At 38.2% G+C, this 26,661-nt stretch overlaps 1 protein-coding gene across 6 annotated transcripts in view; it reads left to right on the top strand.

The window, feature by feature from the left end:
• FAM13A (family with sequence similarity 13 member A) overlaps positions 1-26,661 on the top strand; it is a 340,103-nt gene that overhangs the window by 31,214 nt on the left and 282,228 nt on the right. For 5 of the 6 annotated variants that reach the window (XR_009008361.1, XR_009008360.1, XM_057546844.1 and 2 more), the window contains exons 3-4: positions 3,639-3,848; positions 26,316-26,493. Coding sequence is in view for 4 of the 6 variants with exons in the window: in XM_057546844.1 (XP_057402827.1) it covers positions 3,639-3,848; positions 26,316-26,493 (388 nt within the window). In the remaining 2 variants the exon portion in view is untranslated. The remainder of the gene's footprint in view (positions 1-3,638; positions 3,849-26,315; positions 26,494-26,661) is intronic. The other variant, XM_057546846.1, reaches the window with a different exon arrangement.

Below are 26,661 nucleotides of genomic sequence, written 5' to 3'. Positions count from 1 at the left end.
TCCACTTACCACTAGATGTCAGAATATGCTTACATATTGTCACATGACTTTCAGGGCCAGTATGCCAATAAGAAAAATTCTGACTTCTGGCATATTTCATTACTGTTGATGTATTCATACACTCATACATGTACTCATCAGACTTTGAAATAAATACTTCAGTTGTACAAGAAAGTAGTTGTCAGTGTTATATTATTTTTTGGTATTACTAAACCATTTATAAGTTGCTGTTTCGTGATGATTAACCCATATCTCATGAAATCAAATATGACAGAATCTCAAATGTATGACAGTAACTCCATAAATCTTTCTAAACATCTCCTCCCTCTAACGTTTCTGTTATAATCATTTCCTAAAAATTTACAGTAGGAAAGATTAGAGATTATATAATCTGGTAAGCCTCACATGGGTATTGTATATATTATAAGTTCGTAAGGGACTTTTAAAAGCTATGTGGATTCTTTTTGCCAGAGTGTAATACAGCCATGTCCAGAAGTAAACTTCTCCGGATTGAAAAATCACTAAGTATCCTAAGAGTTCTTTGAGTGAGAGATGTTCCTGAGGGAAGAGAGTTGTGCAAATAAATGGCATGAGGGCAGAAAAAATGGTTGAGAAGCACTGACTTTGATGACTTCCATTTATAGCTTCTCTTTCCTCTAGTAAGGTCCGGGGGGATCAGGAACTTCAAGACCAAAGCCAGTTCTTGGAGATGGGTAGCTATTTTTGAATAACTGGAAGTATATTTATTTGAGGAAAAGGTCAAAAAACCTCATTGGAAGAGGGAGCCTCAGGTCAAAGCTAGAAAAACACTGTGAAATCAGACCCAGGGGCATCTACTGGTCCAAAAACAGGCTCTGGAGCTGGGTAAGATACAGGACTATGTCGTAAAATTCTATATCTTCAGGATCTGCGCCTTGACCAGGAATGGGATTCTCTTTTATTGAGTGCTATCTGCTTGATGCCAGTATATGTCTCTGAAGTTACAGATGAAGCTTTGTAGAGTAGAGGAAACAGAACTTGAAAGCTTTAAAAACGACTAAGCTAAAGTCTCCTGATAGTAACCCGATATTCTGCAGTATTAAAGGGAATGGCATATCACGTTAGTTATCTCTTGCTACAAAACGGATGACCCCAGAACATCGTAGATTAAAACAGTGTTTATTGTCTCACAGCTTCTGTGGTTCAGGAATCTGAGCACAGCTTAGCTATGTCTTTTGTCTTTAGGGACTCTTTAAGGCTGCAGTCATACCAGGACGTGAGTGGGGAAAGGTTCACTTCCAAGCTCATTCATGTGCTTGTTGGCAGGATTCAGATCCTTGCGGGCTGTTGACCTGAGGGTCTCGGTTACTCATTGGCTGTTGTCCAGAAACCGCCCTCAGTTCCTTGCCACGTGGACCTTTTTATAAGGGAGCTCACAAAATAGCAGCTGATTCATCACAGTGAGCAAGCAAGAAGAGCCAGAGAGAGAACACAAGGAAACAAAGTAGGCTTCACAGTCTTTTATAACCCAATATCAGAAGTGAGTTTGGAACCTAATCACCTTCTCTTGGTTAGAAGCAAGTCACTAGGTCCAGACCGCACTCAAGCGGGGAGGGGATTATACATGATATGGATACCAAGGGGTGGGGATCACTGGGGCCAGTGGACAAGCTGCCTAGCACACAGACTTACTGGTGTCTCCTCTGATGACATGGTGTCCTGGCCATACTGGTTGTTAAATATTTTTAATAGCGTCTCTGGTTTCACAGATTTTTGTCAAAATTGGAGCTAAAATTCATGTCAATTTTTGATACTCATGTTCTTCATAACCAAATAATACGTGTATATGTAGAAGAACATAAACATCTTACCAGGCGACAAACTCCGTAAGGATCCTTGTGGTGTTTGAAGTTTTTTCTCATGGTTGATTTTTTTTTTTTTTTTTTTAGTACCTCACATAGTGCCAGGTACTCATTAAATGTTTGTTGAATTAAAGGGCTCATAAGATGTTTTATCAAATTATAAACTAAGATGAAATTAGCTTCCTTTTTCTTTAGAAAGAGCAACACAGTTAGGAGAAAAGAGAGAGAAGCCAAGGCTGATATGAACAAACACCTTCCATCTAAATAAATCTAATAGGCTTCAGTGCTTTAGGTCATTGCTAAAATTCACCATTAGGCTCTCAAAAGGAGAGTGGTGAGTTGAGTCCTTGGGTCGCTCTTTCCTTAGAATGTTTCTTACACCTTTAACATCCCTCCGTGGTCTGACTCACTTGCTTTCATGGTGCTCTGTCTCTTTGAATCCAGCACACTGAGCTGGAAATCATTATCCTCTACCTTAAAGCAGCTGCCACCCTTCCCCCTCAGTTCACCTTATCCTTTGCAATGCTTTCTCCTGGATTTCTAGTTTTCAAACCTTAAAGTTAGGTTTCAACCCTTCCTCTTCCCTGTTTTCTTTTTGTACTAAGTTACCAAATCATCTTTATTCTCTCCTTTTCACTTCCTTCCCACCATAATCTGTCTTACAGTAGACTGTAGTCCCCCTAAGGCAAGCTCTCTGCCTTCTCCATTCTCTGCTTCTTTGCTAGCTAGGTCTTCCTTAAACCACGATTATGTTGTGTCTCTCCCCTACCCGCCCCCAGCTCACACACATTTAATGCTCCAATGATAAATAATGATAAAGTCTTCACTCTTTCCCTTGACATTCATGACCCTCTACTGACCACTTCTTCCATTTTAGTACCCTATCACTCTTTGACTTAAGCACTGCATATTTTCATCTGCCTACCTTTCTTCATGCTCTCCTCTCTCTGCTTCTCAGTTCATATATTTGTTTCTCTGACAAAGTGTCAGGGATAGATCAAGTTTTTGTGGGTCTGATGCTTAGTCCTCCTGGGACCCTCTTTAAGAAAAAGAACACAAAATTAAGAGTACAGAATTAGGGACAGAGCATTGGAAAGGGCCCCAACAAATGAGGGGCCCTGAAGCTTAAACTTCATGAGCTTCGCGGTACATCAGCCTCAGTCCCCCCAGTCTTGACTGTGCTTCAGCCAAAGATTATGCAGTGCAGCGAGTCACTCCTCCGTGAAGCCTTCTCTGCTGACCGCAGCCAACGCTAACAATCACAAATCAACTGGCTAAAGGCAAGGATCTCGTCTTGCGCTGCTTTACAGTCTCTGAGTCTTACAATTTGAATTTATTAATTACTAAAGAAGTAATAGTTCTTTATCAAATTATTACAAAGGTAATCACATAGAGTTAAAATTTTTTACGTACATGTTAGTTTTTTCTTAAACAGTTGTTCTCAAAATGCTAAGCTGCTTTCGGAGCCCAGGGTAAGTTTCTGTTGTACACTGTAGAAAATTATACGAATGAAATTTCTTTATAGAGTAGTACGTGTTCTGTGTCTGTATGTGTCCTAACCTTAGTTTTAGACGTCAGCTTTTATAACCACTTATGATCTTTGTAGTTGGTATGTAATAGATGGGAAGATGTATTATTCTAAGAAAACGTTTTTATAGGACGTGAAAAGCTTCCAGTGCTTGATTAATTATTCAGAAAATTCCGTACTGAGATTTATTTACGTCGCTGTTCTTCAGAGTTTGTACCTGTTTGTGAGAGACCTCTGTTATTTTCTGTGCATGTACTTTGCTGTTCCAGGACTCGCCCAGGAAGGCCTTTTCCGGGTGAATGGCAACATCAGGGTGGTGGAACAGCTTCGATGGAAGTTTGAGAGTGGGGTGCCCGTGGAGCTGGGGAGGGACGGCGATGTCTGTGCCGCGGCCAGCCTGTTAAAGCTCTTCCTGAGGGAGCTGCCGGAGGGCGTGATCACCTCGGCTCTGCAGCCTCGGTTCATTCAGCTCTTTCAGGGTCAGTACACTGAATCCTTCTAGGAATTAAAGCAATTTTAGTTTTCAGCTAACACTAAGGTTTTAAATATTAAATATTTAAATTCTAAATATTAAAATAGGATTTTAAACATCTGTGGTCACTCCATAACCATCATCTTGCTATTTCACTCTAGATCTTCATCTTCTGCCCTAAAATAATGCTAAACTGATGGTGAAATACCATTATATTAAATGTAATTTCTAAGACTATTGGCATATGAATACGTAAATAACATAATAATGAAAAGCCCTGATGCTTTGGGACCAAAGAAATTCTTTTCTGACTGCTTAGTGACTGCCATGGAAGTATTGATACTAAGACTAAGGCATGAAATTCTGTGTAGGAAATATTAATTAATTAAATTGTGTTTGGTTAGTGACCTTTGAGACCGAAAAGTCACTGGTGGGCTTTCCTTATAAGCAAGACTGAGTCCTAAAACAGTAGTTGTTTTACATAACTGAGGTTAAAATTGATTTTTTAAATGTTCTTAAAGTTTATCTTTTTTTCACTGCAGTATAGTTCATTTGCAATATTATATTAGTTTCAGGTGTACAACATAGTGATTCAAAATGTTTATATGTTATACTCCATTTAAAGTTATTATAAAATATTGGCTATATTCCCTGTGCTATACAATATATCCTTGTAGCTTATTTATTTGATAAATAGTAGTTTGTACTTCTTAATCCTCTACCCCAACCTATCTTGCCCCTTCCCTCTTCCTTCTCCTTACTGGTAACCACTAGTATGTTCTCTATATCTGTGAGTCCGTTTCTGTTTTGTTATGTGTATTCATTTGTTTTATTATTTTAGATTTCACATTTAAGTGATAAGACAGTATTTGTCTTTCTCTGTCTGACTTATTTCACTAAGCATAATACCCTCTAGGCCCATCCATGTTGCTGCCAAGGCAAAATTTCATTCTTATTTTATGGCTGAGTACTATTCCATTGTATATGTGTATGTATTAAATATATATACCACATCTTCTTAATCCATTCATCTATTGATGGACACTTAGTTTGCTTCCATATTTTGGCTATTGTAAATAATGCCACTGTGAACGTTGGGGTGCATATATCTTTTCAAATTAGTGTTTTCATTTTCTTTGGATATATACCCAGGAGTGGAATTGCTGCATCATATGGTAGTTCTATTTTTAGTTTTTTGAGAACCCTCCATACTGTTTTCCATAGTGGCTGCACCAATTTACATTCCCCCAACATTGTACAAGGGTTCCCTTTTCTCCACATCCTCACCAACATATGTTATTTGTGTTCTTTTTGATAATGGCCATTCTGACAGGTATGAGGCGATAGCTTGTTGTGGTTTTGATTTGCACTTCTCTAATGATTAGCGATGTTGAGCATCTTTTCATATGCCTGTTTGGCCATGTGTATGTATTTGGAAAAATATCTATTCAGGTCTTTTGGCCATTTTTTAATCGGTTTGTTCTTTTGATGTTGAATTATATGAGCTATTTATATATTTTGGATATTAATCCCTTATTGGTCATATCTTTTGCAAATATTTTGTCCCATTTAATAGGTTGTCTTTTCATTTTGTCAATGGTTTCCTTTGCTGTGCTGAAGCTTTTAAGTTTAATTAGGTCCCAGTTGTTTATTTTTGCTTTTGTTTCCTTTGCTTTAGGAGACAGCCCAAAAAAATATTGCTGCAATTTATGTCTGTGTTTTGCCTATGTTTTCTTCTAGGAGTTTTATGGTTTTGGTCTTACATTTAGGTCTTTAATCAGTTTGAGTTTATTTTTTATATGGTGTGAGAAAATGGTCTCATTTCATTCTTTTACATATAGCTGTCTAGTTTTCCTAGCACTGCTTCTTTTTTTTTAAAATTATTAGCACCTTTAACTATTATTTATTTATTTATTTGTTTGTTTATTTGGCTGTGTTGGGTCTTTGTTTCTGTGTGAGGGCTTCCTCTAGTTGCGGCAAGCGGGGGCCACTCTTCATTGTGGTGCATGGGCCTCTCACTATCGTGGACTCTCTTGTTGCGGAGCACAGGCTCCAGACGCGCAGGCTCAGTAGTTGTGGCTCACAGGCCTAGTTGCTCCGCAACATGTGGGATCTTCCCAGACCAGGGCTCGAACCCGTGTCCCCTGCATTAGCATGCAGATTCTCAACCACTGCACCACCAGGGAAGCCCCCAGCACCACTTCTTGAAGAAACTGTCCTTTCCCCGTTATACTGTCCTTTCCCCTTGCCTCTTTTGTCATATTAATTGATAATAAGTGTGTGGGTTTGTTTCTGGGCTCTCTATTCTGTTCCATTGATCTATATGTCTGTTTTTGTGCCAGTACCATACTATTTTGATGACTATAGCTTTGTAGTATAGTCTGACATCAGGGAGCGTGATACCTCCAACTCTGTTCTTCTTTCTCAAGATTGCTTTGGCTATTCAGGATATTTTGTGTTTCCATACAATTTAGAAGTCTTCTAGTTCTGTGAAAACACCCATTGGTATTTTGATAGGGATTGCTTTGAATCTTTAGATTGCTTTGGATAGTATAGTCATTTTAACAATATTAATTCTTCCAATCCATGAACACTATATCTTTTCATCTGTTTGTGTCATCTTCAGTTTCTTTCATCAGTGTCTTACAGTTTTCCAAGTACAGGTCTTTTACCTCCTTAGTTAGATTTAGTCCTAGATATTTTATTCTTTTTGATGCATTGGTAAGTGGGGTTGTTAACTTCTCTTTCTGATTGTTGTTAGTGTACAGAAATGCAACAGATTTCCGTATATTAATTTTGTGCCCTGAAACTTTACCAAATTCATTGATGAGCTCTAGTAGTTTTTTGGTGGCGTCTTTAGGATTTTCTGTGTATAGTATCAGGTCATCTGCAATAGTGACAGCTTCACTTCTTCCTTTCCAATTTGGATTCTTTTTATTTCTTTTTCTTGACTGATTGCTGTGACTAGGACTTCCAATACTGTGCTGAATAAAAGTGGTAAAAGTGTGCATATTTGTCCTGTTCCTGATCTTAGAGGAAATGCTTTCAGCTTTTCACTGAGTGTGATGTTAGTTATGGGCTTTTTGTATACAGTCTTTATTATGTTGAGATTCATTTCCTCTATACCCACTTTGTGGAGAATTTTTATCATAAATGGTTGTTGAATTTTGTCAAAAGGTTTTTCTGCATCTATTGAGATGATCATATGATTTTTATTCAATTTGTTAATGTGGTGTATCACATTGATTGTATTATAAGGTGGTTTTAAATGAAGAATCTTCATTTTTCAAGGTACTAATTTTAGGCATAATCATTATTGAGTTCTCCCTCCTAAATACAGGAAGAAAAATGATTTAGCTTTGAAAAGCTATTTCTTTCCCTGTTTTTGCCAAGTTAGGGTGAAAATGGGAAAATGTATTTATAAGAGTGTTAGATACCAGATTAAGAAGGATGTTACTTAAAGCCACATTCCTTTAAAGCAGTGGTATAACTATTCACATGTGGTATGCTAAAGAATGAGTAAGTGAGAAGGCCATGTTGTATTCTATTGAAAAACAGGAATAAAATATGAAAGCAAAAATTGCAGAACTATTTGTCTGTTATGGTTTTCTTCAGTGCTTTTAAGTTTTTTTATCAGTAAGTTACATTTTAAAATAATTGCTACAAAAGCAAGGTGAAGATTTACAATATTGTGTGCTTAATACAAAATATTTAGTAATCAAATATTTAGTATTACAAAGAATCTTTGTTACTCTTAATATTATATCTTATAACTTGTAATACTATAATTATATATTATTATAACTTATAATACTATAATCATAATATTATCTTATTGTACTACTACTACTTGTGAATACTTGTGGATTTTAAAAGTGTTTATCACATTTCCTAGAATAGCTTTCATTTGATAATGAGAGTGCACTGTTTTATATTTTTTTTTGTTAATTTTTACATTATAGTAATGTGTTATAATTCAAGTTTTCTTTGTAAATTATCATTCATGACATGTTTTCTTGGTGGCTAAAAAAGTTGATATGCATCAGAAAAAGCAAGGGGTATCATTCTACTAGAAGTAAGACTGCTTATTTAGTCAGCCTTGGGGGTTGTGTGATTGTGCACAAATAACAAATTCTGAATGGGGCAGAAAAACTAATTTTTGCTTTATTGGTAGTATTCTCTCATTCCTTGAAAACCTCTGAGGTTAGATCTGAGAAGTTCAGTAAAGGAAGTACTAATGAAGTACTTACAAGTTAGGTAAGCTGCTAAGTAGAGGGAATAAAGTATGTCTTAGGTGCCAGACAGTATAGTCTTTATAAAATAAACTTCTCTCTTTAATAGTCCAGGTAGAAAATATGCAAGTAGGGCTTCTGTGCTTCTGCTGGTTCACCCTACGCACAGCACTCTCACAGTAGAGGGTACCCGCTGCGACTGGTCACTCCAAAGCCAGAGGTTGAAGGCTCTTTGCAGACTCACTAAGCAGACATTACACTTGGCCTGTTATAATATTCTCATCTCTTTTCTGTTAGACAATAATATATAATAAAAATTTTTGATACACTTTCCCTAGTAAAGACTACACTATTTTTATATTTCAATCCTTATGACACCAGATTAAATAGTTTTTTTTGATAGTCTGTCACAAATCAATGCCAGATTTCTTTTTTTAGAAAAATGTTGTGGGCCTTCGAATTGTATCCTGTATAAAGAGCAAGCTATTTGTGATTGAATATAACTTAAAATTTTTCAGCTCGAGCTCATCTCTTCCATACTTTAGAGGATGGAATTCTGGAGCCCCAACTTAGTATATTTTTAGACATTTAAGCTAAACCACAAGTGCCACCAAGGACAGCACGACTGCCGCCTGTGAGCAAACCCGTGCTCTAGATCACCCTTTGATCTTATAGATCAACAGTGGCCCCCTGTGTGCATGGACATTTAGATTCTTTCCTTTTTATAAAAAATTATCAGCTTTAGATAATTATCAACTTTAGACTTTGTCTAGTGTCTAAAGCTCTGAGACTGTATATATTTTTAGTTAGCAAACCAATATACCTGCCTACCAGGCGTTATCAGAAAGTTCTATCTAAAGTTGGTTTCTGCCAGAGCCTTTTGCTTCTGTCAGATGCCTGCTTTAGACAATTCATCTTTAAGAGAGAGACTCTAAAGGATCTTCAGTGATTATCCTTTTCTGTTGTCATGTTAAACCTATCTCTGTACCAACTTGCCTTCCTTTATTTAGGTTTCCAGTATAATTGTCTCAGTTTGGCTATATTCCATGACTTCTGATATTTTATCCTTATCTTGGTGGGCCAGTAATAGATCTATTTTTTATTTTAATAATTTCAGATGTGTTTGGGGAATAAATATGAATGGCAAGCAATAAAATGATTTTAGGATAGGATTCATTTAATTTAGAATTAACTAGAAATCCCTTTACAGTATTTGAATGCTCTCTATTGAAAAATCTTCTATAATGTAAATACAAATATTTCTGCCTCATAATGGAATATTCTTTTTGTTGTTTGAGTTGGATCAATCCATCAATATTTATTTAACACCATCTACTTATATACTGGATGGTCCCAAGAAATAAAAGATTAAACTTCTTGACTTCAAGGAGTGTGCTATTTAATTGAGGAGGTAGAATGTATGTTGCATACCTTCTGTAGTCCTTCAGATGAGTAATGCATTCAGTTGGTGATCACAAGGAGAGGAGGAAGCCAATCTGGATTATGGTAATCAGAGAATACTTGGTGAAAAAAGTAAAACTGGGGTATGTAAAATTAATTTGAATGGAGAGGAAAATCTTCTAGGTGAGGAAAGGGCGTGAGTAAAAACACTGTCAGTGTAAGACAGGAATGTCTGACAGAGTTGTCCATAGCTAAAGGAAATTTGCCAAATATATAATCTAAAAAGTAGGTTGAGACTAGGTGGTAGAGGGTCTTGAACGTTAGGCTGAAGGAACTAATATTTATCTGTAAGTAGTAAGTACTTGAAGAAAGAAGTCATATGATGGAAGCAGTATTTCAGGCTGTGCTGTGTAAGATGGTTGGATAGGGAGAGGCTGGGTGCAGGGGGACTATCTAGAATACTGGCAGAAATCTTGGTCCTAACGACCTGTATCTGATAAGTAATAGGCAATGGAATATTTTTTTAAATCTGGGGTAAATATACATAATGTAAAATTGATCATTTTAACCATTTTAAAGTATACAGTTCAGTGACATTAAGTGCATTCCCAGTGTTGTACAGCTATCACCACTACCCATTACCAGAACTTTCTCATCATCCCAAACAGAAACTGGTAATGGAATTTTAAAGGAAGGTTACCAGAGACAGAGATATTAGAGAGAAAACATGAGCAGAAACATGATAGCTGATAATTAGAGGGTGAGCATAAGAAAGGAGTCAAAGATAACCCTAAGTTTTGAGTTTAGGTGACTTGAAAAACTGTGGGACGAGTAGCGTGGTGGCCTGACTCTGGTGGCCATAACTTTGGTGAAGCCCACAGAAATGGGACCTGTGAAGGCCACAGCAGCAGAGGGTGTTTAATGGAAACAATTAAATCAGGAAGGAAATTCTGAGGCAAGGTTGACATAGCACTGGGGAGAGCTCCCTGCCAACTCCTGTGCTTTGACAAGGCTTAAAGCAACTAACGTTGTTTTGTCTTCAGTAATTCAAATCTTTTCTATCTGTACCTAGGGTGGGTCTTAACATTTTATAAAATGCTTCAGCCTGGTAGACTTGATCTTTTGTCCTGAAATGAAGAAGCCCAGTCTTCAACTTTCTAGGAACCTTCTGTGACTGACTAATGCTCCTTCTCTACCTTCAGGTGAATTTGGGACTTAGCCCAAAGGCTCAGCTGCTATTAGCTTGGTAGGATCTCATGATCTCTTTGTGGAGACTTTATTGTCTGTCTCCTATCTCAGAGATCCAGCTGTTGTTATTGAAGAAAGAGGAGAGATCCTGGTGTGGCATCTTGGTAATTGGTCTGTTAATAACAATAATGGAAGTCAAGAAGGGAAGATTATGGGGCCATGATGAGGAACTCATTTTAAATGGATAAAATGAACATCAGTGCTTGGGAGAGGGGTATCAGGGCTGAAGATGTGAACTTTATAGTCATCTTTGTAGACTTAACCGTGTTCATACTTATAATCCTGAGCGTCACTTACGTGTGGACAATATTGTAGCTGTAAACTGATGACAGCAAGGGGATTTTATATGCCTTTTGTCATGATTTAAGTACCTTTTCTGTGCCAAGATTTTGCCTAGAGGCTTTACATATGTGTGCCTTCCAAACTCCATTACAGCTACTCCTACAAATATTTCATAGATAAGAAAAGTGAAGTTTGGGGAGGGTAAGTTACTTACCAAAGAGCAAGCAGCTAGAATGTGCAGAGCTAGGATCTGCCTCACTCCGAAGCCCAAGCTTTTTCCATCATACCGTGCGTATAAGTCAGCTCAGGCTGCCATAAAAGAATACCACAGACTGGGAGACTTAACCAACAGAAATGTATTTTCTCACAGTTCTGGAGACTGGAAGTCCAAGATCAAGGTGCTGGCCAGGGTAGTTTTTGGAGCTCTCCTAAGCTTGCAAGTGGTGCCTTCTCACTGCTGCCTCCCATGGCCTGTCCTGTGTGTGTGTGCTCTCTTGCCTCTTCCCCTTCTTGTAAGGACATCAGTTCTTTTGGATTAGAGCCTCAGCTTTATGACCTCACGCAACCTTAATTACCTTTGTAAAAGCCCCGCCTCTACATACAGTCACGTTGGGGGTTAGGGCTTCAGCCTGTGAATTTTGTAGGGACGAAATTTAGTCCATAACACTACTTTTTTTTTTTTTTTTTTAATAAGACATTCTCTTTTTACCAACTTTTTTTTTTTTTTAACTTTGGGTTTATTTATTTATTTATTTATTTATTTATTTATGGCTGTGTTGGGTCTTCATTTCTGTGCGAGGGCTTTCTCTAGTTGCGGCGCGCGGGGGCCACTCTTCATCGCGGTGCGCGGGCCTCTCACTATTGCGGCCTCTCTTGTTGCGGAGCACAGGCTCCAGACGCGCAGGCTCAGTAGTTGTGGCTCACGGGCCTAGTTGCTCCGCGGCATGTGGGATCTTCCCAGACCAGGGCTCGAACCCGTGTCCCCTGCTTTGGCAGGCGGATTCTCAACCACTGCGTCATCAGGGAAGCCCCATAACACTACTTTTAAAAACTTATCACAGTTTGGTATATGTATGATTAAAAATTAATTAGTAAAATGCCTACAGTGGATGCTAACCTAGGTAGTCTCTGGTATAGAAATCATGACTACAGAACTGATGTTTTTTTCTTGGAAGTCTTTAAAGATGACTAGCAGAGCTAGGAGCAAGGAATGAGTTTAAAACAAATGATAAGCTGTGGGAAAAAATGTTACTGGGGTGTGTTTTCGTTTTTTGTATGGATAATAATTTTCTGTATTTTTGTTTGTATTTTAATATTGAGTCTCTTTAAGAATTTATTCCTTTTAGTGATAATAGGTGCTAGTGACTCCTCACTGCATAATACCTAGAAGATATTTTATTTATATAACCTCTTTTGATCCCAGCATCAACTCTAATGAGGTACAGATAGGATAGTCTTCATTTTGAAGAAAGAATGATAACATATGGCTTAGAGCATAGGCTCTGGGTCCATTCTGACTGGTTACAAATCTGTTTGCCCACTGCCCACTGCATTGGTATGGACAGGCTACTTAAGCTTTCTGTGCCTTAGTATATTAGGTATCTATTGTTATGTAACAGTTTTCTTAAAACTACTATAAACTTGTATTTTCTGTCATAGTTTCTGTGGGCTAGGAATTCAGGTGTGGTTTAGTTAGGCAGCACTGGTTCAGAGTCTGTCAGGGAGTTGCTCTCAAGAGTTGTCAAAGGGCTGCAATTATCTGAAGGCTTGACTGGGGCTGGGAGATCTGCTTCTAGGGTGGTTCATTCACATGGCTGGCAATTTAGTGTTGGCTCTTGGTGAGAAGACTCAGTTCCTTTCTCTATGGGCCTCTCCTGATGGCTGCTTGAGTGTTCTCATAACATGTCGCTGGCTTCCCCCAGAGTGAGCACATCAAGAGAGATGGAGGCTATCTTTTCAATGACCTAGCCCCAGAAGTCAAATAGCATCATTTGTCCCACATTCTGTTCATTAGGAGGAAGTCCTTAATCTGGCCCATATTCAAGAGGAGAGGAATTAGGCACCATCTTTTGAAGGAAGAAGTGTCAGACTTTGTGGACATTGTGAAACCACCACACTTAGTTTCCCTAACTGTTGTAGTAGTTTGTTCATAGTAGTTTTTACTTCCTGAGTTTGTTGTGGATACTGAGTTTATCCATTAAAGCACTTAAAACAGTGTCAGTCATATATGTTTAATAAATGTTAAGTTAGTGCTTCTCAACTGTGGAAGCCCAGAAGAATTATCTGGGAAGCTTTGAAAAAATCCCAGAGATCATTACATTCTACGCCAATTAAATCATCATCTCTAGAGATGAGACACAGGCATCCGTAGTTCTAATACAGTCTTCCTTCCCTGTACTTATGTCCCAATTTATCCTCAACCCTCGCTTCCACCCCTTGGTTTCTTAGTTATACGAAGACAAGCCATTTAGTGTGATTTCCCTCAAGTTTTCCACTTTTAACCTTAAAATTGATTTCTTTATCCTTTCTGTATCCTAACTTCCCTGTCTCTTAAAAAAAAATTACAGAAGAATAAGTGCACCTACCTGCCTAATGATTAAGGAGGAGGAAGGAAAAGGGACAAAATGAGTTCCAGTTTGGAGTTAAATGAAGATTTCAAAATTCTTGCCCAAGTTAATTGAAACTACTTGAAGTTTTGGTTGTTGGTTGAGCCGGTAAATCACACAATATGGACCATATCTTCCAGAAATTCATTTGGGAATATTTTTGGAATGGCTACCAGTTATCAATTTTTATTTTTAAAAATATTTTATATAATTTTAATGAAAGCATAAGCCTGCAAATGTGGCCTGTTATATATAATACAGGACTTTTTTTATATTAAATCAGTGATTGAAATTTTTTCAATTATTAAATTGAGATGAAGGCATTGTTTGGTATTTTATTGATCACATAGAAAAGTAGGATACTGTCCTGCCAACAGTGAGCTTACAGTTTTATTAGGGAACTAGAACATGTACACAGAGAGCCAGGATACACAGAATAAAGTGGGGTTGACAGCGAGGAATCATTTCTAAGTCAGATGATAAGGAGGGTTTATGGAAGAAGGAATTAGTACTTGAGCTGGGCTTTGGAGGGCTGGTAGAATTCCCACAGATGGTGTTCGTTTTAGGAAGAAAGGATTACAGGAGCAAAGGTGTTTGGAAAACAGAGGTACATGATTGCAACAGTGAGCACAGAGCGTGTGTTCAGGAAGGTGGGGGGGATGGGTGGTTAATATAATATAATTGGGTTTGGTGGTTTGTCAGTAACATTATTAATCAAATACTGAAGTGGCACATTGTTAAGTGATTTTATGACTCTCAATAAAATTCATCATCTTATTGCTTTTGACATATTTTCCTTTATTTAAAGAAATATTTTTGTCAAACTAATACATGCATACGGTTTTATTAAAAAATCAAACAAAATGGAAAGATTTTTATAGAAAACCCCTACACACCCTTTGGCAGCCCTTAATTTTCTTTCCCAGAGCAAATCAGTTTTCACTTATCTAGCTGTTCTTTTGGTATTTGCTTCCATTTGATAATAAAATGTTTTATCTTGATCTCTCACTTTCAGACATCATCTCATTGCTTCCACTTATGAAATATGCGGAATTAGCTGTTACATTGTTACTTACTCCAGTATCGTTCTATCATAATTTTAGCTGAATTCATAATTAATTTTTACCTTGTTAAGACTATGTGAGGGTGCGTGCCTGTGTGAGGTGCATTGCCTGATGTTAATATTTGTCTGAGGTTTATAGAAATTTATGTGAATGAAAACATATCTGCAGTTTTTTTCAAATTGCTCCAACAAATCCACCATTACCTATTTTTTTTCAAAACATCGCATAATTTATCAATTCTTTATTTCTGGGGCGATTCCTCTTTGGCCCTTTTGCTTCTTCTCCCCCGGTAGTAGGTGTCACCCTGAGCCTCCCACACCAGTCTTCCTGGACCTGCTCTCCCCTGCAGTCCCTTCTCGTCTATTGTGTTGGACACTCAGCAGATCCCTTCAACCTGGAAAATATTGTCTTTTGGTCTTGGAAATGTACCTGTCTTATCTTGTGTTGTGCCTTTAGAGGTTTGATGATTTTCTTTTAATTCTGTTCTCTGTGAAATTCAGTCAACTTTATTTTCCAACCTTGTTTGTTTAAATTTTAGCTTTTCGATTTTAATAGCCAACATATTTATGCTCTGTTTCAAAGTGCTCTGTATTATAGCATTTTCTGTTCTTATTCTTTCTGAGATACAAATAAGGCTTTTGGTTTGGTTTTCTCCCCCTTATATTTCTTTTTGTATCTCTTTACTCAAACATATGAAGATCTTTGGCTGCTGTGATTTAGGAATAACATTTTGCATGTGGGCCAGTGGGCTTGTCTACTGGTGTATCTCACTTCAGGTAGAGTAGATGGTGGGGATATAGAGAAATCTAGCTGTTTCATTGGGGACCCACAAATGTCAATGTGTGGACATATTTTTCTCTTCAACCATTGAGTTCCTCAGGAGCAGGAGTGGGAGGGAGGTGGGAAGTAAGCTAATGGACCCGTTAGTTCTTAGCACATTTTCACTGATCTTTACGTTTTCCACTGTGTTCCTTGCTCTAGCCCTTAGCTATCTCAGATGTCCAAGAACACACTGACATTATGAAGAGCCTAAACTTCAGCACTCCTGCCTGCCGGCACGCTCGCCTGGGTACTCAGGGTGGTGGGAGCTCCCTGGAGCCTGACGGGCTTTCACACAGCCTGTCTGTTTTCAGTCACTCGCATTCACTTCCAAATGGCTTTGAAATCTCATCCCCTTCTGTCTTCTCTGCTGTTCTTTTTTTGCTTGCGGGCGCTTATACTTTTTAAACATCATTTTACTGTCATTTTAGTGGGGTCTTGGGAAGAATACGTGATCAGTGCGTCTCTTTAAATGGACATTCTCCTTTGCCTCCCCCCACATACTTGATTTTAAATGGGATAGAATTTTATAATAGCAGCTGTTCAAACAATATGTGAGAGTTAAGTACCTGTGAATTTTAGCTTACGAGCATTTGATAATTGAGACAGCATCTGTTTTTCTTAAGAAAACCACCCTAGTAATGCCATTTTAATCAGCACAGTGCCTAATTGTAAAGAAATCTAATTTCATACACTGACTTGCGCTTCAGCCTGTGCTGGTTTTCTTCATTACGTGAGGTATTCACTAGATAAGTTTTGTCTTTTATCTGTTCTATTGATAAGTATCATAATGCCACTTGTACTGTTTGACGTTAGCTGGGTGGTTTTGCCTTGCAAATTTTAAAGTACTATGCAGATGTTGGCTAGTTACAATACTAGTTCTTAAGTCATTACTCCTTGGGTAGAGTGAGCTCCAGAGGAAGCATATGAAATATTTCCTCCCCTAGGTTCATTCCTTCTTATTGAGTTCCTTTTCTTTCAAAATTATTCAGCCCTCACAAATTTGTTTCTATGAAAAAGAGAATCATTATATTAAACTCCAAGTTTAAGCCCTTTCCATTTTCAGCATATGCCTTTTAGGTTTTCTATAAGCAATGCCAAATATATACATTATGCATTTTTTCTGGGTAAAGACCTAAACTCAGAGCAGAAAGCATGGCCATTTGCATATCTGTCCAAGCTGCCAGTCAGTCAGATGTGTGAACCCTCCACTGGAATAAATGAGAATTGTGGTGCCAAGAAACCCGGGTTTCCACACATGACTTTATACGTTTTGATGATCTTCCAGTTTGGTTCTGCTTCCCTCCAGATCCATGTGACGGGAAAAGCCTCATTCTTGTTTATAATCCCCTATAATCTCTTAAGATTGTAGATCCAGATAACTAGATGATCGTTTGTTTGCTGAGTACACATATAAATATTTTCCTCTTAGTGACCTTTGACACTGTGAGGTAGTATTAGGTAGTGAGTGGGATTATGCAGATTTGGGAAGAGAGGTCATGACTGAGCAAAGTTATTCTGCATTAGAACAACTGGTCTTGAGGTACGCGTGTGAATATGTGTGTATGTAAACTTACTGAAATCTTCCATCTACCTTGTCCTTTCAACTGTGTTCTCCTTATCCTTGATGGATGGCTTATAAATTCTTGTCCTTTTAGTGAGTTATTAAGAGGAAAAGTAGATAAACTCATTTTTTTTTTTTTAGTACATGGTAAATGACTTATGTATTATTATTGAGGTGATTGTTTAAAAATATTATATGTGGATGGGTGCATGTTTCTGGAAGTGCATTTCACTTTTTACTATATATGCTTTTTTTTTTTAAACAAATGAAAATCTATTCAACATCATTAGTCATTAGGGAAGTACAAATTAAAACCACCATGTGCTACCACTTACACATATCAGAATGACTAAAATTAAGACTGACCATACAAATGTTGGTTATGATATAAAGGAATTAGAGCTCTCACACACCGCTAGTATGAATGTAAAAATGGTACAGCACTTTGAAAAACAGTTTGACAGTTTCGTTTCTTTTTTTAAAATGTATCTACTTTTTAAAATTGAGGTATATTTGATTCACAAAATTATATTAGTTTCATGTGTACAACATAGTGATTCAAAATTCTTATAGATTATACTCCATCAAGTTATTATAAAATATTGGCTATATTCCCTGTGCTGTACAATATATCCTTGTAGCTTATTTATTTTATTTTTATTGGAGTATAGCTGCTTTACACTGCTGTGTCACTTTCTGCTGTACAGCGAAGTGACTCGTACATATACGTATATCCCTTCTTTTTTGGATTTCCTTCCCATTTAGTAGATACAGTCATCTTTGACTGAAAGTTCTCATCTAACTTTTTCCTACACTGGATTTTAGAGCCAACAGAATTTCCTTATTTATTGAGATACAATTTACACACCATAAAATTGACCCTTTTAAAGTGTACAGTTCAGTGGTTTTTGTGTGTTCATAGAGGGCAGTCATCACTACTATCTGGTTTTAGAACAGTCTTATCGCTCTGAAAAGAAACTCCAAGGCCATTAGTAGGCACTCCCCATTCCTTCCCCACTTCCCCCCTCCACTGCTACCAGCCTTAGAGAAACACTAATCTACTTTCCACCTATACAGATTTCCTATCATGGCCATTTCTTGTAAATGGAATCACACAATATGTGGTCTTTTGTGACTGTCTTCTTTCACTTAGCATAAATTTCAAGGTTCATCCATGCTGGAACATACATCAGTACTTCATTCCTTTTATGGCTGGGTAATAGTCTATTGTATGACTATACTACACTGTATTTATCCATGCATCCATTGATGGACATTTGGGTTGTTTTCACCTGTTGGCTAATAGGAATAATGCTGCTATGAACATTTATGTACAAGTTCTTGTATGGACATATGTATTAATTTCTCTTGGGTATCTACTTAAGAGTGGAATTGCTGAGTCAAATGGTGACTTTAACATTTTAAAGAACAGTTTTCCAAAGTAGTTGTACTATTTTATGTTTTCATCAACAATGAATGGAAGTTTTAATTTCTCTACATTGTTGATAATACCTGTTATTGTCTGTGTTTTTTTATTTTCATTATCCTCATAGTACAGACAGTAGAGTTTTATAATAGCATGAAGATTATGGGCTTGAAGAGGAAAAAGAGAGACCCAGCAGCTCCAAGTCCAAGAAGATAATGTCTGTTGGGGACTTTTGGAACAAATTATTGCAAACCCAGTGAAATCCTCAGTAAATTCTGCATTTTTCATGAATGCTTTTGTGAGGAGGTCTTGTTTCGATTGAGCTGCAAGAGGGAAAGAGAGAACAGCCAACAAATGAGTTATTAAAAAAAGAAGTAAAACAACTTGTATCAGTAGAATCAACTCACATAAAATATTGAAAATTTGTGTAAAGAATATCAGTTTGAAGGGATGTCAAGTGATGAGCTTACTAGACACCTGCATCTCTGCCTGAACTGAGCTAAGCTGTGTCCTGAACCCCTGCTTGGCTGAGCCCATGGACATGGTCAAGTTTTACACTGAGTCCATGAGCAATTTGAAGACTTAAGGGGAAGGAGAAGACATCCAGAACAGTCGTAAATAACTCTGGGCTTGATGGTCTGGTGTCCTGTGACTTACACCAATCCAGTCTACTTACATCTGAGCACGAGTTTCAGCTGCATCAGTAGTGGAGGGCGGGTAGAGTAGTAGTAGCATGATTTGCACTGAAACTACATATTTACTGTACTTTGCTCGCTTAATATAGCACTAGATTTATGGAGAAAGCCAAGTTTTATTGGCTGGGATATTGCCAGTACTGTTGAAGATGAGCGTCATTGTGGGAGGTTCCCCCTCCTATATGCTATGACGGTTTTTCCCATGCTCCTGTGTGCAGACATTCCCACATTACAAACAGGTTCTTCAGCTGTTACATGCTTGTGTCTAACATTTAGCCTAGATGTGAGCTCTTAGTTTTGATATTTAGATAGATTATTTTACATGCTTGTTATATTTTTAAGCTATGTCTTCGTCCCCACTGACAGGCATTCAGCCCTTGGTGGATGCCCACAGAATACATACGCTGATCTACTACTTAGGTCTCATGGAGAGTTAGTTTTTGGCTATAGGACTGAAATGTGAAGTATCACCTCTTTGTTCTTCTGCGCCCTTTGCCTTTGCTTTAACATGTGGGTTCCTTCTGGGAGTGGGAGTGTCAGTGTAGATACCAGCTAATTTGGCAATAAACACGCCTCTGCATCTGGCAGAAGCTAATCAGAATGATAAGATTTGTAGTTTTATTAATAGCATCTAAGAATAGGCTGTAATTTATTAATTTTTATTAGTCACTTTATCATCCTGCCCTTTGGGAAATTCGCGTGAGGCTTCTGAGAATGGTGTCATGGGCAAGGGTTGCGAGAGAGCTGTAAAAATATAACCTCTCCTTTTACGTGGAAAAATACCAATTCCATTAATCATAAGATATAATTATGTATATAAACTTTTCGTCACTCTAAAGAAGCGATTCCACTCCTGAGGAATGAAATGCGGGGCTAAGATTCAGGCTAATCCAGGGTAGCTGGCGTTTTATGATTATTTTTCCCATTCTTCTGTGAATGCGTATTTAGAAAGAAATACGGTTCGTGTTTTGTTTATTCTTACATGTGGTATAAAACATTTTGTGACCTGACACTCTTGTAGGCTTTTATGAATAGGTTGTTCCCCGCATACTCCCCAGGACCTAAGAAGCTATAATTGATTGTAAATGAATGAAGATTCCCACCCCCGACTGCTCACCAATTTTGCTTGTTTATTTGTTGACTCAAGGAACATTTCTTAAATGTTTACACGTCTGAGACAGTGTGCTAGGTGCTGTGTAATAATGATGCTAGTGACGGCAAGCTTTGTTGGAGCGCACCAATCACATCATGTGCTCTTGAGGTCCGACTGCCGGGATCTGAGTTGCAGCTCGGTTTCGTGGGAGCTGTGTGAACGTGGAAAAGTTAATCTCTCTCTTTCAGTCTAGTCATCTCTAGCTGGGGGTGCCTAAGATTCCTATTGCTGCTGTCACAGATTACCAGAAATGTAGGGGCTTAAAACATCACACGTTTACCGTCTCCTTGTTCTGTGGGAAGTGTGTAAGCTCAGCTGGTTTCTCTCCTCCAGGTCTCACAAGGTCAAAACCGACGTGTCAGTCAGCCTGAGTTCTTGCTGCTTCCAGGCTCATTCGGGTTTGGGGGAGTTTTCAGTTCCACGTGGTTGTGAGGCCGCGGCCCCTGTTTCCCTGCTGGCTTCTCCGTTTTTGGAGGCCGTCCATATTCTCAGGCTGGTGACCTTCCTCCGTCTTCAGGGTCAGCAGCAGCTCACTATTCTATCTGATAGATTAGCAAGTTTTCAGAAATCCTTGTGTGAGACTTAATGAGGAAATAAAAAGCTACTTCCGTGAATCTGGAGCCATGAAGCTAAATATTTTGGTTCTTTTAATGGGTGACCTTCTCATGGCCCTGAGAGACATCGTAGTGGAGATTAGCATTTTGCCAGTTGTTGTTTTTTTTCTCCTTGAGGCTAGGATTGTACGTATAGTAATACAGTATAACTTCATGGCCACTGAAAAGTCAAAGCACATGACAAGCGCTGGGATAAATGTCCAGATTAGATTTAGGCGCCATCCCGTGATGCAGGCCCAGCATCGCTGATTACGACCCTAATCTCTTTTTAATGAGAGCAAATACTTGTCACATGGTTCAGCGTTTGCTCCCTAATCTGGAACAAAAGTTCTTACGGTCCAATCTTCTTCAACTGCTGAGTAGTTTACCTGTATACCGCACGTACTGTGTGCTAGTTTTTTGTTTGCGGTTTAGCTTAAAAAATGGGTCAAATTCAGCCAACAATGAAAACCTTTTAAGAAACATGAATAATTCGAAGTGGCACTTTTCACTAATGGAAAAAGTTAGTTCTTGTCCTAGGAAAAGATTGACGTTAAGGAAAATGATGACGGTTTCAATTATTAACCATTATTCCATCTGCAAAGTTTTCTTAAGCCTTTTGGATTAATAAATTTATACACATCCTAATTTTTATTCCAATCTAATTCTAGAAGTAACCTCAAGTTTAAAACAGTTAAAATATTCTAATACATCTGCAGAGGCGCACGTCACTATTTCTGAGGCCTTTCTGTGGAATTTTATTGCCGAGTATCCTTCCTCTCTGACCACCAAAGGATTTCTTATCATTTAAATACTCCCTGTAGTATAATTCCTATGTAACACCCTGACCCAGCTAGTTCTGTAAATGGACTAAATTAGTCCACATTTCTTTTAGATATATTTGAGATATAGATGTCTCTTTATTCCTATAGTATTAGGTCTTACTGGGTGTCTTAAAAGTGTGTCTTAAATGTGTATCGATCTATTAAAACTACTTCTTGATCACTTTTTATATGCCAGGCATTGAGGGGCTTTAAAAGATGTTTAAAACTCAATCTCCAACTCTGAAAGAGCTTACATTTGCCAGTTTGTGGATTTTTCTTTTTTCACTTTAACTTCCTCCAGACATCGAATGCATTGTCAACGAGGCCTTCCTGACAATCTTATTTATAATTACAGTCACCATGCCTCACGCTGGCCAGTACTCCCAGTTTCTTCTAGCCCTATTACTATATTTATTTTTTAATGTCTCATCCACGAGAATATAAGTTCCATCAAGGCAGGGATTTCTGTTTTGTTCACTGATGTATCCCAAATGCTTAGAATTGTGCCTGACATAGAGTAGTTACTCAATAGCTACTTGCTGAATGATTGAATAAGTATTCCATACACATATTTTTCATGTGTAAAACAAACAGGACACATTGAAACTCTATCCAGAATCTGCCCATGTCTCACCATCTTACCACTGGCAACTTGGTCCATGCCAACTGGCCTTTCTCCTCTGGGAGTGTCACAGTGGTCCTCTAACCAGAGTCTCCCTGCGTTCAGCTCTGCCTCCCACAGTTGGGATTCAGTAGAGCCGCCAGAGTGGTCCTTTCAAGTCTCGCCACAGCTCAAAACCCTGACTTAGGGGGAGAAAAAAAAAACCCATGACTTACAAGACTGTAATGATACTCTCTGTCTACCCGCTGCCTTCACTGTCCCCTGATTTCATGTCCTGCCACTCTCCCACCTACCACCCCTTGGCCCCAGCCCCAGGACCCACTTAGGGCCCGAACACTTGCTGTGTCCACTGCTTAGAATGCACTTTGCTCTTTCCTTCAGCTCTGCTCGGTTGTCACCACAGCCGAGAGGCCTTCTCGACTTTGATAAGGTAAACACGATCACTACCTCATTAAGAGGCCTTCCCTGCCATCCCTCACTCCTGAATCACTCTGCTTTAGTCCCCCTGACCCTGCTTTATGTTTCTTCATAGCACTTCATAGCATAAATCAAAAAACTTTATTTGATTTTTGTCTGTCTCCCCCCAAAGAGAATATGCTTAATAAAAGCATGATGTTTATTTTGTTCAGTGCTATATTCCTGGTGTTAGAGACAGTCAGACACGCAGACAGCATGTGATCAACACCACGCATAGTGTGTCATAAGTATACGTTAGGAGTCAATGTGCCCAAGATAGAAGCATGGCTAACGCTTGTTTATGACGTGAGCCGTTGAGGGAGACATTGTCATGACCGATATAAATGCAAGAACATGAGTGAATATGGCACTGTTTATTATATTTAGGTACCAGTGAATCAAAAAGTAATGCAAGCAATAATGATTATTATGAACTTTGCTTCTGGAAAACATCAGAAGGCATCTCCTTAGGCACACTCACACCCACACTCCCCCACTGAGTGCTACGCTGGGCATTCTTCCACAGTCCCCCTCTAAACATGTGGAGCAGTTATTAATCTTACGCGTAGGAAATCTCGTCTGTGGGGTGGCTGTAGGCAGACAATAATGGTGATATTTACCCCATATTTCTGGAAACGCAGTGCCCATGGCAGATTCTCAGTATTACGGTAGCACGTAATTAATCGGTATGGAAAGAGGCGAGTAGAAATGTCATGCTAATAGAGTAAGGTCTTGACAGCACTGTCGATGTATTTGAACAAATTCAGGAGGTAAATTATGAATATTTAAGGTCCAGACGTGATGTGCTGCTGTCAGAGCCGCCCAAGTAGTGAATTAGTAGTGAATTCACCCAGCGAGTGAACCGGTGAATCTGGTCTTCCATCAGAGGAAGCAGAAATGCTCTTGGGTAGAAGGAGATAGATATATTTTTTCCCTCATATTTATTTTTGCTTTTGGAAACCATATTTAGCGATTCTTTCATTCATGCCATAAAGGATTTCATGGTATTTTGTTAAGTTGGAGATTCTCTGAATAGATGTCTCCCTTCCCATTTTTTGTCAGTTTTATTTCCTGGGAAATTATTCATTGTATTTCAGAATATTAGAAGTATGATCAAAGTACTGCTTCTTTTTCAAAGATGTCATAAATTCCTAACTATTTTGAATACTTTTTTTTGATCTGGTATCTTCACACATTGCCTGCCGTAGGATTTGAGGTTTCATTTCAGAGCCAGAAAGAAGGGCAGGGGTGCATTTTCAAGGCTGTTGGAAAGCTGTTGCTTGTACCCTGAAATGCTGGGAATTAATCCACAATTTTAGAATGAGAGCACACGCCCATGAAAACATCCAGACTCACTTTGGATTAGTCACCATAAAAAAAAAACAAAAAAAAACAAATAGGAGTACATTTTCTCTTAGTTCATATTTATATGATGTAAAGGCATGAGAAATGGGGTAGTCTTCAATTCATTTTTAATCACTCCAAACTTAATTATTTCCATTTCTTACATATTTCTGATAGGCAAGATCATAGTACAGTGGAAAATAATGCCATCATATGCAACATACCACATGTCTTTATGGATTATCAAAGTATTTGAATATGATTTCTTTTTTAAATTTTTATTTATTTATTTATTTATTTATGGCTGTGTTGGGTCTTCGTTTCTGTGCGAGGGCTTTCTCTAGTTGTGGCAAGCGGGGGCCACTCTTCATCGCGGTGCGCGGGCCTCTCACTATCGCGGCCTCTCTTGTTGCGGAGCACAGGCTCCAGACGCGCAGGCTCAGTAGTTGTGGCTCACGGGCCTAGTTGCTCCGCGGCATGTGGGATCTTCCCAGACCAGGGCGCGAACCCGTGTCCCCTGCATTGGCAGGCAGACTCTCAACCACTGCGCCACCAGGGAAGCCCATGATTTCTTTTTTAAATGTAACAAGTTAATATGAAAAACTTCTAGAATCAAGAAAGCTATTTTGCCCTAAACATTATAGTTTATTGAATCACATTGTTTGTGATCAGTAAGAAATAATTATTCTAATCATAAATAGAATGTTCTCCAATATGATTCTACCAAAGATTGAAATCTACACATTTTTGGCATTGCTGTTTTTGACAGCATCGCTTATTCTAATATTCATGAAGGTTAGGTTTGGATTAGGGTTCATATTAAAAGACATTTCACTAAAACCTCAGTGTGTTCATAAAACCAAATTAGTGAAGGTAAAGCAAAAAGTTATTTTGTTTATGTAACAAATACTTAACATAGCACTTAGTATGTGTCAACTACTCTGTTTTAAGTACTCCACAACTGTCAACTCATTTCATCCTCATCACAACCCTACTGGATAGTTACTATTACCACTTACAAATAAGGAAACAGTTCAGTGAAGAGTCTGAGGTCACACAGGTAGTAGGTGGCTAAAGCAGGATCCTAACCCAGAAAGTGGCCCCCAAGCCTGCATTCTTACCCTGTGCTCTACGGACACTCAGTAGCAGTCTGTGACTTTCTGTGTGTTTCCTGTGTTTTCATTTCCTGTGATGGCACGTTACCTACGTATCTTGTAACGCTGACTAATCAGTGTTAACAACCAGTCCTCTTCCTTTGCATCTTATTTGCCTCACTTTTCTGTTTCTTATACTCTTGACTGGCTAAAGCAGCTGGCCTATCTAAATTAAAGAATCCAATGTGTATTAAATATAACTGGATTAAATTTTTATTCTCTTACACATCTGTCTAAAGGGTGGATTGTCATTATTCCCCTTAAGTATTCGCTGTAAAAGATTTGTGTTTTCCTCTGATAGAAAGTAGTATACAAAATTACTTAAGATAGCAACTTCACTGTATTTAAATATTGACAAAACAAACAAATCTCTGAGAACTGAGGAGAACTTTTCACATGTCTGCCTGTGAAGTCTGACACATCGTTGGATATTTTTGGCTTTATACAAGGTTATTAGGCTTTTGTGTGAGGCACATATCAAATTCTAAACTATATGACGTGGGCGATTAAAAAGCTGTGTAAAAATTAAAAGTTTCCTTCAGTTTTCTCTGTGCACAGATTCCTGATTTCTAAGTTTGGTGTCACTCGTGGTAATCCTGGAAGGTCTTTTGTATCAAATTTTATTCAACCAAGAGCTTCTTGTTTTTAACAGACTTGAAGACAAAAGTCAAATGGAAGATTCCACTATGAATAAAAACCCAACCATTATCTTAATTTATGTCATGAAAACACAAAATTGAAATACTAACCTATTTTATGCACTGAATAAAAAGCTTGTGGTTTTCAGGATGTCTTGAATAAGTTAGTTATTCTTTAAAGTCAAACGCTTGAGGATCAAAGAAAAGGCAAAAATGCCTCTTTATAATGCCGTATCTCAGTCCCTGGGAATGATTTTCTGAATTAAGTGTTATAATGTATTGTACCTGTGTATCTTTGTTATTGTTACCGTAAAATATGCCTGAGAACATTTTTTGTTCTTTTTTCTTTCCAGATGACAGAAATGCTGCTCAGGAGAGTAGCTTAAGAGCCTTAATAAAAGAGCTGCCAGACACCCACTACTGCCTCCTCAAGTACCTTTGCCAATTCTTGACAAAAGTAGCCAAGCACCATGTGCAGAACCGCATGAATGTTCACAACCTCGCCACTGTATTTGGGCCAAATTGCTTTCAGTAAGTTAGTGAAGTTTTGCTGTTAATATCATCACATATCGCCTTTTCCTTTACAACTGCCTGAAATCACTGCAATGTAGAAGCATATTTCAGACTAAAAAGTCAACCAATTTATGTTGGAGAAGTTCCATTTTTGGTATTGGGCATTTTAGCCTTTTTTTTCATCCC

Source organism: Balaenoptera acutorostrata, chromosome 5 (assembly GCF_949987535.1).
Source record: "Balaenoptera acutorostrata chromosome 5, mBalAcu1.1, whole genome shotgun sequence".
NCBI classification, from domain to species: Eukaryota; Metazoa; Chordata; class Mammalia; order Artiodactyla; family Balaenopteridae; genus Balaenoptera; species Balaenoptera acutorostrata.
Note: the sequence above shows the minus strand (reverse complement) of the source record. Positions and strands in the feature narration are given on the sequence as shown.